This window comes from Taurulus bubalis, assembly GCF_910589615.1.
Source record: "Taurulus bubalis genome assembly, chromosome: 19".
Taxonomy (NCBI): domain Eukaryota; kingdom Metazoa; phylum Chordata; class Actinopteri; order Perciformes; family Cottidae; genus Taurulus; species Taurulus bubalis.
The window spans coordinates 8495127-8505966 of NC_136607.1; the positions used below are offsets into that span (position 1 = coordinate 8495127).

The 10840-nt window shown below is 42.2% G+C and overlaps 1 protein-coding gene across 1 annotated transcript; it reads left to right on the plus strand.

Moving 5' to 3' along the window:
* Positions 1-750: 750 nt before the first annotated feature.
* Positions 751-4509, plus strand: LOC306751354 (uncharacterized protein; the record flags this gene model as incomplete). The annotated part of the gene is made up of 5 exons (XM_079234919.1): positions 751-948; positions 1717-1933; positions 2036-2131; positions 2592-2648; positions 3021-4509. 5 exons carry the CDS (start codon positions 751-753, stop codon positions 4313-4315), a joined length of 1863 nt encoding a protein of 620 aa, XP_079091045.1. The 3' UTR covers positions 4316-4509.
* Positions 4510-10840: the final 6331 nt, after the last annotated feature.

The window sequence follows — 10840 nt, forward strand, 5'->3', positions numbered from 1 at the left end:
ATGGTTTGATGTTTAGCTGCCTGCTTTTTATTACAATAAAGGAAATATGTTTGGCATGGAAATGTCAACATGTGGAGTCATCACTCCGAGGAAACATCTGAGTTTCTAGTGTCTTCTAAGCTGATAGCAGTTCAATCATTATATTATTATTATTTCAGGATAGTTAATGCTTAATTATTACTGTCCAGACAATACATTATTCTATATCCATATATCTGTATCATAAGATGATGTGCCTGCATTCTGTGTAAATGGCATTCAGACATGTCTGGATGTAGGTTGTCCCCAGTGTATTCAGAATCATAAATGTGTAATGCTCTCTAGTGGCTTCAGTAAGAAACTACAACAACACACAGATATTTACACCTATTCTGGAATAAAACAACAACAACATACATTTACATGTTTTGTTTGTATAGATATGCCTTTTATAAGTGGTACATATAATTATATTAAGTAGAATGGTCAAAGTACATATTTAGGGAGCCATGAATGAACAGGTGGAATCACATTTTAGGGGACAACCTCAAAATATATAACACGTTAAGATATAACTGCTGAATAAACCCTGTAGCGCGTCATCTCCTCTAGGGGGCAGAAGTCCTCCTCGACTGCCGCAAAGCAATACGCGAAGAAGAAGAAGAAGAAACCCGGAACAACAACAACATGACCGGAACAAGTTGCCCATTACAGAAAAGAAAATAGTTGCATTATTGACAATTGAGTTACGACATCCAATCACTCCCAAACATGTTGAGCCTGGAGACCCTTGAGAGTCAGATATCTGCTCTCATGGAGGCCGAGGTGGAGGCGGCGGTGACGGAGCTCCGCAGACTCCTGGAGGACTGCTCGGCCATGGCCGCCCGGCAGCGCGCTGCTCCGGCGTTGAAGAGCGAAGACGAAGTGACTCCAGCGGAGGAGAGGCGCCCGTTTCATGAAGCCGTGACGGTAACGCCGACTTTTATGAAAACTGCGTCGCTAGTTTTAACGCATCATGAAGAAATGTAACTATGCTGAGCACAAGAAGAACACGTGTAGCTCCATTGTGCGTCTCATTAGCTTGTGAAGTTGATCAAGTGCAAACAACAAACCTTTGATCAAAGTAACTTTTTCAGCTTTCACTTAGAAAACATGTCATTTCAGTTTTAAGTCAAGGGACCTAGCAATTATTATTTATTTTCAATTAAGCACTTATTCTTTTTCATCATTAGACATTATACAACTTAAAAAACATGTTGAATATATATATATATATTTATTTATTTATTTTAAAAAATCATCAACTATTGGTGAAAAAAGTATTCATACCGATATTAATTTACTCTTCAATTGTTCTTTTTCGATATGTTTATTCATTTTGAAACTACAGATGCTGCCAACAAAAAGCTGATAGCGATGAAAAACATTTGCACACGCGATAAACAAATAAATACAATTCCATCTATTTCAGGATCAGTATCTCTTGTATACAATAAATAAATGATTGTGACAATATTATATATTATTACTATTTACGTAAATGAACACATCTGTAACGTGTGTGGATGATGGGAGCTCACATGGGCCAACAAAGTTGGGTATCCCTGCGAGGCCTTTATTTGTTTTGCCTCGACACATTTGCAAAATGATTATTCATACGTTGGGTTGTGCAGATTTTTTTTTAGTTACTCAACAATTGACTAGTTGCTGAAGCACCATCATGTATATACTTAACAGCTCCTTGCTTCCTACCCCGGGACTTCACAGGACCAGTTTGCATCCCTCATGGAAATGTGGACCAAAGGTGCGGTGCGGAAAATACTGACAATGTTGAAAGTGTCCGTGTGTGACGCCGAGGACGGTCCTGCTGCAGAGCGGAGGTCTGGGGCCAATGGCGAAACCAAACAGGCAAGCGCCAAGCCGAGAGCGGGGCGAGTGGCCGGGCCCAAAAGTCGTAAGTCAGCTGGAGGCTTGTGTGTGGGTGGATGGGAGTGTGGAGCGGCTTTTTATGTTAACTTTTTGTTTAAAAAGGTCATATGTTGCTGGTAAATTACAGAATCTGTGACCAGAAGCTTTCGCCAGAAGAGAAAGAAAATCGAGGGAAGATCCAAACCGGCACCAAAAAAGGAGAATGACCACATATATTACAGAGGTATCGATGCCAGCTTCAGTTCTAGTCACACTTTACACTTCACATTCAAAGTGTTCATTGCTGCATGTTGTTCTCCAGCGCTCAGTACAGTCAAAGGCAGCATGTGCCAGCCATGCTTGTTTCAAGTTAGAATCATTTGTACGTAGTTAAGCAATGACCATCAAATGTTTTGAATCCATTTTTCCATGCAAGTACTAACCACTCACAGCTTCTGTTAGTTCCAGTCTTTTCCCAAAGCCATACAGCCATGTTTTAGCGGTTGCAATTTTTTTGCCTTTAGTTTACATTTTCAAAATGAAATGTTCAAATGATGCACCCAACTAAAAAATGAATTGCTTTACCTGCAATTGTAATGGCCGGCTGGCGAAGGATGGACGTCCCGGGTGCTACTAGTTCGGATTGGGCAAACTCTGCTATTGAGAGATATGCTAAAGTTAATTACAGATTTTTGTCTTTTCAGAAGAGCAAAATCCAGAAGAACCAACAGCGGCAGACTCGGAATCAGTGACCACACCTGGTAACTACTTGCTCTTCACAAACCAGATTAAACATTGTCTGAATTAGAAGAGCGACCTGGCAGTGAAGAGTAGTTAACGCATCTAGTTATCGTACAACATACACACATTAGACGGTGAGAAGTTAGATAATTTAGAACGGCAACATGTTTCATGAAACGTGTTTAGAATGTAGTTTTTGACGGCCCAATATTAAAGAAGCATTTTCAAGTGTGGTTTATCTTGTAAATGTCTATTTTAAATGCAGTCCAGGGTGCTTAGTATCATGACACTAAAGAGTATCCATCCAGGTGATTCTTTTTCACATTTTCATTGGCATTAAAAGAAAATATATATATATCCCCGTAATGGAGCATTTTGTTTGTGTGTTTCAGTGGATGCGGCCACACATGAGAGTAACTCTGGCTCCCCGTCTGTACCCGACGCCATGTTAACAGAGGCCGCCTCCGATGTGAGCCAGGAAGACGGCGTCCAGGAAGATACAGGCACGTCGACTGCCGCGTCCAAAATGAAGAAGAAGACGACCACAGGGCCGTTGAAATGTCCCTCTTGTGACAAAACCTTTCCCCTGAAGTGTATGCTGGACAGACACCACCTGACTCACACCAAACCACACCTCTGCGCCGAGTGCGGGAAATGCTTTTCCGAGAAACAGGGTCTCGCCGCGCATTCCCGGCGCCACACCGGGGAGAAGCCCTACGAGTGCTCCGACTGCGGGGTGGAGTTTGCCTACAAATACACCTTGGCCCGGCACATGCGGCGGCACAGCCTGAAGAAGCCGAGCACCCGCACGTGCGCGCTCTGCGAGACCCAGTTCAGTGGCGCGCTGGAGCTCCAGCGGCACAGGTGCGGCGCCCTGAAGAAGATGTTCGTCTGCTCGCTCTGCCCCGAGGCCTTCGAGTGCAGGAAGAGCCTGGCCGATCACGAGAACCTCCATTCGGGGGACCGAGACTTTGTCTGCGAGGTGTGCGGCGAGAGCTTCTTCTCGTCCTCGTCCCTGACCACCCACCGGGTGACCCACGGGCAGAAGGACGACTGCTGCGACGTGCTGGGCCTCGGATCGAGCGACGCGGGCGTCCTCAAGAGTCACCTGAGCAAGCACACCGGGGAGAAGCTGTTCTCCTGCGAGGTCTGCGGTAAAGGCTGCAGCCACCGGAGCGCCCTGAAGCACCACATGCTGACCCACACGGGGGAGAAGCCGTACGTCTGCGAGACCTGCGGCAAGCGCTGCGGCCACGCCAGCGCGCTCCAGAACCACATGAGGATCCACACGGGGAGGAAGCGCGGGCTGCAGCCGGTCTGCGGCGTGTGCGGCAAGAAGTTCCGCTGTACGGTCAATCTCAAGTACCACATGAGCATCCACACCGGGGTGAAGCCGTACGGCTGCGACCAGTGCGAGAAGAAGTTCAGCAACCCCAGCAACCTCAAGATGCACGCGGCGATCCACTCGGGGGAGAAGCGGTACGGCTGCAACATCTGTGGCAGGCGGTTCACGCAGTCCATCGGTCTCAAGCTGCACAGGCGGGTCCACACGGGAGAAAAACCGTATTTCTGCGCGGCCTGCGGGAAAGGGTTCATGCACTGCAGCGACTTCAAGAAACACCAGAGGGGTCACCTGCCGGATGAACCGGGAGAAGAGCGGCCTGAAGATACGGGCGTGAAAAACTAAAACTTCTCATCGTTGACGTACTCTACATTGGAAATGGGGCCGGACAAAGTGACAATAAATGCTGTGAGATGATGTGTTGGAACATTGTAGATTTCATTGCGAGTATAACATCTAGATCTAGATTGACCAAAAACAGTGAAATATGTGAAGAACGTGATAAAAGGCGCTCTGCTGCTATTTTGTACACCAGTAACTGTGGTTGCGCAAGTTAACTGATAACCCAAATTCTGCAAAGTATCCCATAAAACACAATTTACAAAGAATTGTCTCTGGTTACTGTAATAAAGCTTTTATTATTCAATGTGACATTTTCACTATTTAGCTGACGTATAACCAAGATCACGATATTGTAACCCTAGTTCTGTGAGCACAGGCTCTGCCATAGAGTCCAGTAGAGGGTGGAGTCTGGATTACACAAAACATAAAATGACTAAATAGCAATATTTTCAGTAATGAAAACCAAAAGCTGATGCCTTTTTTTAAATAAGTCTAAACCAGGATGTTGAGACAGTTCAGATGTTTTGAGCATTTCTAAACATTGTAGCTTTAAAATGTCTCTTCGTCGGGCCTAAAAAGCTCAAACACTTCCGTTTGGAAGTGTTTGCGCCACGGACCGAAAGGTGAAAACATTAAAGTTTGTTCTCGGCTGTCTTCACCAGTAAATAGCTGACTTCACTGCTCTTTCTTGTTTAATGTTTTCTTTTCACTTGATTGGTTTTACTGGACTCTCGCAAATTACCTACATGAGGGTAATTTCCTTTGCCATTAAACAAAGGGAGGGGGAGACGGAGCGAGTGAGGTGTCGATAAAGAAAGCAGATAACCTCGGCTAATTAACGCTTCTTTGTGCAGAAGCTGCTGTCACAAACAGCTCCGAGAGTTAAAGTTTCATTGAGCAACAGTACCTTAATTTATACTGCATGAATATTCCAGGAAGTATGTAATGAAATTAAAAGAGTGTCTTCTGTGACACTGTGACTGTGCTGGACTGAGATACAAGGGAAACCAGTCGAATAGTTCAGTCACTTCAGATGTACTCTAATTAAAATATATGTATTAATTTTACATTTAGGGGGGAAAAGCTTGCTTTCTTGCTTGTAGTAGAGCACTTGATGTCTCTACAGTAAATGAAAGCTACAGCCAACAGCTGCTTGGCTTAGCCTGAAGACTAGAAACAGCTACTCACTCTGTCTAAAGTTGACAGATGTGCAGTCGTCTATTTTCATGCTTTATTAAAATACTTTAGGTCAATGACTCTTTCAAGTTTAGCCATTTTAAACAGTGCCATCTTTCCTTTTTGTCAACAGCCAAAGCTACTTATGTTGTTGAATAGGCAATCTTGCCAGACCCCTTTTAAACAAAGTATTACGCAGAGCACTGACACTTATCAAAAGCTCTGTCTAGCGGTGCAAGTTCATGTTTGAAAATATATTATTAAAAGTAGAGAAAGGGTGAAATACAATATTTGATGTTTCAGAAAATGATTTCAAACAAATATAAAAACATAGGAAAATATCCAAATTCTCCAGGAGCACCAGTGATCACATAGAAATTACATGAGATGTTTATTGTGTTGTCCCGGTCGACGAGAATAATCAAAATTTGGTAATAAAAACACATAATAAAAACATTCATAAGACTGCGTTAACATAATTCCTCTGGGTGCATGATTTGACCCTCAACCTTTCACATTTTTACTTACACATAAATACAGGACTTAATCAGGTTTTCATGTAATAATTCTCCTCTTTTCATGTTCAAGACCTTGATGATGATCATGGATAACCTTTACTGTGATCATGTTCAAGTAAGAATGATTCTATAATAGAGTTTTGTCAGTCAGAAATGATCATTTTAGAAGTTGCCGTGTTCCCTTAAGTCATCCACCAGATGGCGGTAGTGGGCCAACATACTCAGAGCTGCAGCGTTGAATGGGAACTCAGCCCATTTTCAAAAGTCATTCATATGGTCTGACACAGTCCAGAAATACTAGTGAACATGAATAACTCCCTCCCTAATCCCCCCAATAAAGAGAGATAGTAGCTAATGTTCACAAATATTGATTGGATTTTCCTATAGACCATGGAAATATCATATTCCAACTCTTAATGTTTATGTTCCCTTTCAAGTTCTACATCTATTTCTGGAAAAGGATGAGCTAAACACTATATTGACATTATTTTCACAAAACGTCCTGTTGAAAAATGTATCCAAAACATTTGTTGCTGCACCATCTTTCAAGAGGATGTGACTGTATAAGAGACTATACTACTCTAATCTGGAGGTTTGGGAAAATTGTTTGTTGGGTCATTATAATTTATAGGTATTTATACATTTTTTGTTTAATTTCGTTGGTTTAGCTACACTCAGAACGACAAAACCAAGTTTAGAGTAAAAGAAAACGGCGAAATAAGATAAGAAATTGCTCAGAAACAGAGATTTAAGAATGATCAATGCTGTCGTCACTACCCGTCTCTCTCTTTAAAAAGTTGTTCCATACAACAAGTTAAGTAAAGCCAGTTTAAGCGTTAAATGAAAGCTTTGTCCTCACATGAAACCGACTCTGTAACCGCAGCAACGCCAACTGTTTTCCTGCGTGGCTCAGGCTGCACTCAGCAGGTCAGACACTCGTAATGCCAGTTTATTGCATTTTGTGTAACCTTTAGGTCAGCACCGCTTAGTGCTGCAAAGAAGTCTGTGTTTTCACGGAGATTAACCTCCAGCCGACACCGAGGTGAAGTTCCCCTTCCATGCAGTTTGTTTAAAATCCCTCATCTGGTTTATTATTAAACAAATAAGCACAATAATCACGTTATGACAGGATAGCAAATACATATAAAAGGGAAAAGTTATGCTAACCTGCTGTTTGATATTATTAATATAAAAAAAGATTATAAAAACCAAGATTCCTTTGACTTTTCCCTTCAGTGGGTCATTTGTTCGGTAATGGTCTCTGATATCAGGTGCAAAAGCAACTCGTAAACTCGTGTTTTTTGCTGGCAAATGGCAGGAATCTGATGGCCGTGGGGTTTTTAAATGGAGAATCACAGTACAACTGTTGAGCCCGACAGTCACATCAGCAACAGGTGTTCTGTGAAGTGCTTTAAAACAGCTTTTCATCCAAATTTTGAATCTCCAAAAATTCAGTTACATTTTGTTTCATTCACCGCTCTCTTTTTGCAACATATTCAGTTGAAAAAGGAAGCAAAATAAAACCTCTAAAAGCCATTAAAGCCCACTGTGCCCTACCTGCTCAGCACCAAATGAAGCCATCAGACACAGTTTGCGACAACCAGGTGAACACAGCGGAGCATCTAGCAGCGAAAGGGACAGACGTTTTACCCAGGAGCTGGTGGAGAACAAAAACAGAGCTAAAAGGAGAGTGAATATTAGACTTAAATTGGACAGAAAACAAGCTCTAAATGAAATAAGCACCTATTTTCTAAGAAGTTCAACATACCTTAAAAAAAGATAATATTTTAGTGTTGTGTTCACAGCTTTGTTTCCACTTCCCCCATGTGGCAATCATTTTTTTTATTGCAGGTTTAAATGAAACATTTCAAAAAGTGTAAAGTATAGCAAAAGGTTTCAGTATCTTTACCGAAACCTACAGGTATCGTAATGGTGTCAGGATCAGAACATTTCAAACACAATCTTTAGCACGGATGTCTTAAGAACTGGTTCCAAGGTTCCAAGATGTCACCCCATTCATTCAGATGAAAGTTTCTCACTGGGTCCGACGCCAAACACGTTTTTTTCAGGCTTCCTTGGGCTATTTGGGCCCACTGAGCATGTGCTTAGAGACTTCCCGCTGGTTTCCCACGCACATAAATAGCATGAAAATTCTGGAAGAGATCAGTGAATTAAATATCAGTCATATCAGAGTGTATGACTCACAGGGGGATTTACTCTGCATTTTACAGCTGTTTCTTATATAATCCTCCTGTATAGGAACATTCTTTCCGGGTATAACTGCCCATATTGCACCATTGATCTGTTTGCATACGGACAGGAGTTATTGCTTCAGTTCATTTCAGAGACGTCAGCAGCTTCCACACCTGCAGCAAACCTGCTGCTGCCTGCCAGATTGACCTCCAGCAGCTTTCATTTCTCGTCCAATACGGCTCTCTGCGTGTTGTCTAACTGTGATTAATGGAAGACAGTTTCAGGGGTCACTACCCCGACGGTCAGCTGGAGCCGTGCGGTGACAGTGTGTCACTGACTGCGGAGTGATGAACTGTGGGGACAGAGAAAAGGCAATCAGCATGCAGAGGCGCTGTCCTCCGGACCGCTCGATCCACAGCCCAGATTTAGTCACACAGGTAATCATACCTTCACTGTCGGAGCTCCTGGACTCTGCAGAGGCTGGTCGGTAGAGATCAGGGGAGCAAACACCACTTCTTCTTTTAAGGTTATTTTATAGACACACTTTTACAGACTTAGTGTGGCGTGTAGATTATCAGTTGTTTCACAACTTTAGGTTATTTAATTTGACCTGACCGCAGTTTATTTCTATACCTACTAAGGTATGATTGGATGGATGAATACATGGATGAAGGGTATATGGTGGAAGTATGATTGGATGGGTTGATAGATTGATGGATGTGTAAACAGAGGAATTAAAGGATGAATAGAAGGGGGTTGGTGAAATGAATGAATGAATGGTAGTATAAGTGAAAAGACAAGCGATCAATGAATCGACGGATTAATTAATTATTGGTGACTGAGTGGATGGATGGTAATATAGATAAAACAATGTATAGATGGATGACTTGATGGAAGATTGCTAGAATGGGTAAAATGATGGATGGATGAATGGGAAAAACAGTGTATGGATAGATGAATAGATGCATGGTTGGATGATGATGAATTAATGGATTGATAATGAATGAACGGATGGATGGATGGATGGACGGATGAATATATGTATGGTTGAATGATGAATAATTAATGCATTGATCATGAATGAACGGTTGGATGAATGGGTGCATGGTTGGATGATGATGATTTAATGGATTGATAATTAACTCATGGATGGGTGGATGGATGAATGGATGGATGGATGGATGGGTAGATGTAAATTGGTCAACATTTGGGTAAATGTATCGATAGATGGACAAATGAAAGGATAATGAGTGGCTGGACAGGTGAATGGATTAATGGCTGGCTGGCTCTTGTATCTGGAGTGCTGTCACATGCCACAGAAGCAGATCAATGTATGTCACACTGGGCATGTGACACCATGCGAGTGTGAGAGCAGCATGTGATCAATCAATTCAGGGGCCCCGGCTCACCGACGCCGACCTTGGATAGACACCATTAATTAAAACTCTGTCGAGCTCTTTATCACTCACTGCACCCCCTCATGTGGACGGCCCATCAGTCAGTCAGCAGCCGGCAGTCAGCGGTGAGCAGGATAATGTGAGCGTTCAGCGCGCTTACATCACTGCATTATGCAACATTATCAAACATATGTGGGTCCAATTGTAAACAGCAGGCCAAGCTCATAGCTCACACACATTGAATGAATGCTGAGTTTGCAAAAAATAAATCATGCCAATGTGGTGCTGCACAACAAAGCATCACAGTCTGTAATCTTTCGCACTGAGAATAAATGCATCAACCAATCATGTTGTTTGCATAACGGGTTGAGTTGAGGGCTTCATCACTCCTTCAAACCTTGACAAAGGGAGCGCATTCCAGATCCACTCGTACCGTTCTTACCTTTCACATTAAAAGCCCTTTGACATGTAACAATTTGCAGGCGAGTGTACGAATCTTAAGGGGCGTTTATGATTCACTTCGCCATTCTGTCAGGCCTTTATTCTGCCACACGTTTAAAGTGCTTTCATAATTTTCTAGTAGCCTTATATGCACTGAAGTTGACGAGTGAAGCACACAACATGTTTCACTGAACATACGGTTTAATGCTCTTCTTTTTTTCGCACTTTCATTCTCTCACAGTGATGCACACGATAAAATCCCTATGACCACTGTACTTCATTGTAATATTGTCATCGTATCTTACCTATTGGTAAGATCTGTTGGTTAATGACTTTAATGCTAGAACAGGTGGTTTTCCCATGAAAAAAAACCTTAATAATAATAATAATAATAATAATAATAACATTTATTTGTAACAGTGTCTTTTCTTATTATTTCATTTGACCCGAGTGAAACTCAATCAGCGGAACTTCCAACATTTACAACATAAGTGAGATAAGCAGAAATATACGTTGTAACACCTTTACTGATCACTTTCATGTTGGTTGAGAGAGTTATTACATATCGTTGAAGGAGAGGCTCTAAACCTTTCGAGTCTTCAACTGCTAGTGTTATTGAAAGCTTTGGAAAATGATCTTTTAAAAGTTTTGGAGGCGGACTTTGTAATCTGCTCCCTCAACCTCATTTCCACCATGTTGTTTCTTACCGTCCTCTGTCAGAAGCAGAGAGTCAACATCATTGAGGAATGACTGCATTGATTTCTTGCTTACAACTTCGGAGTTGGTGTCAAATTGGTTTTCCA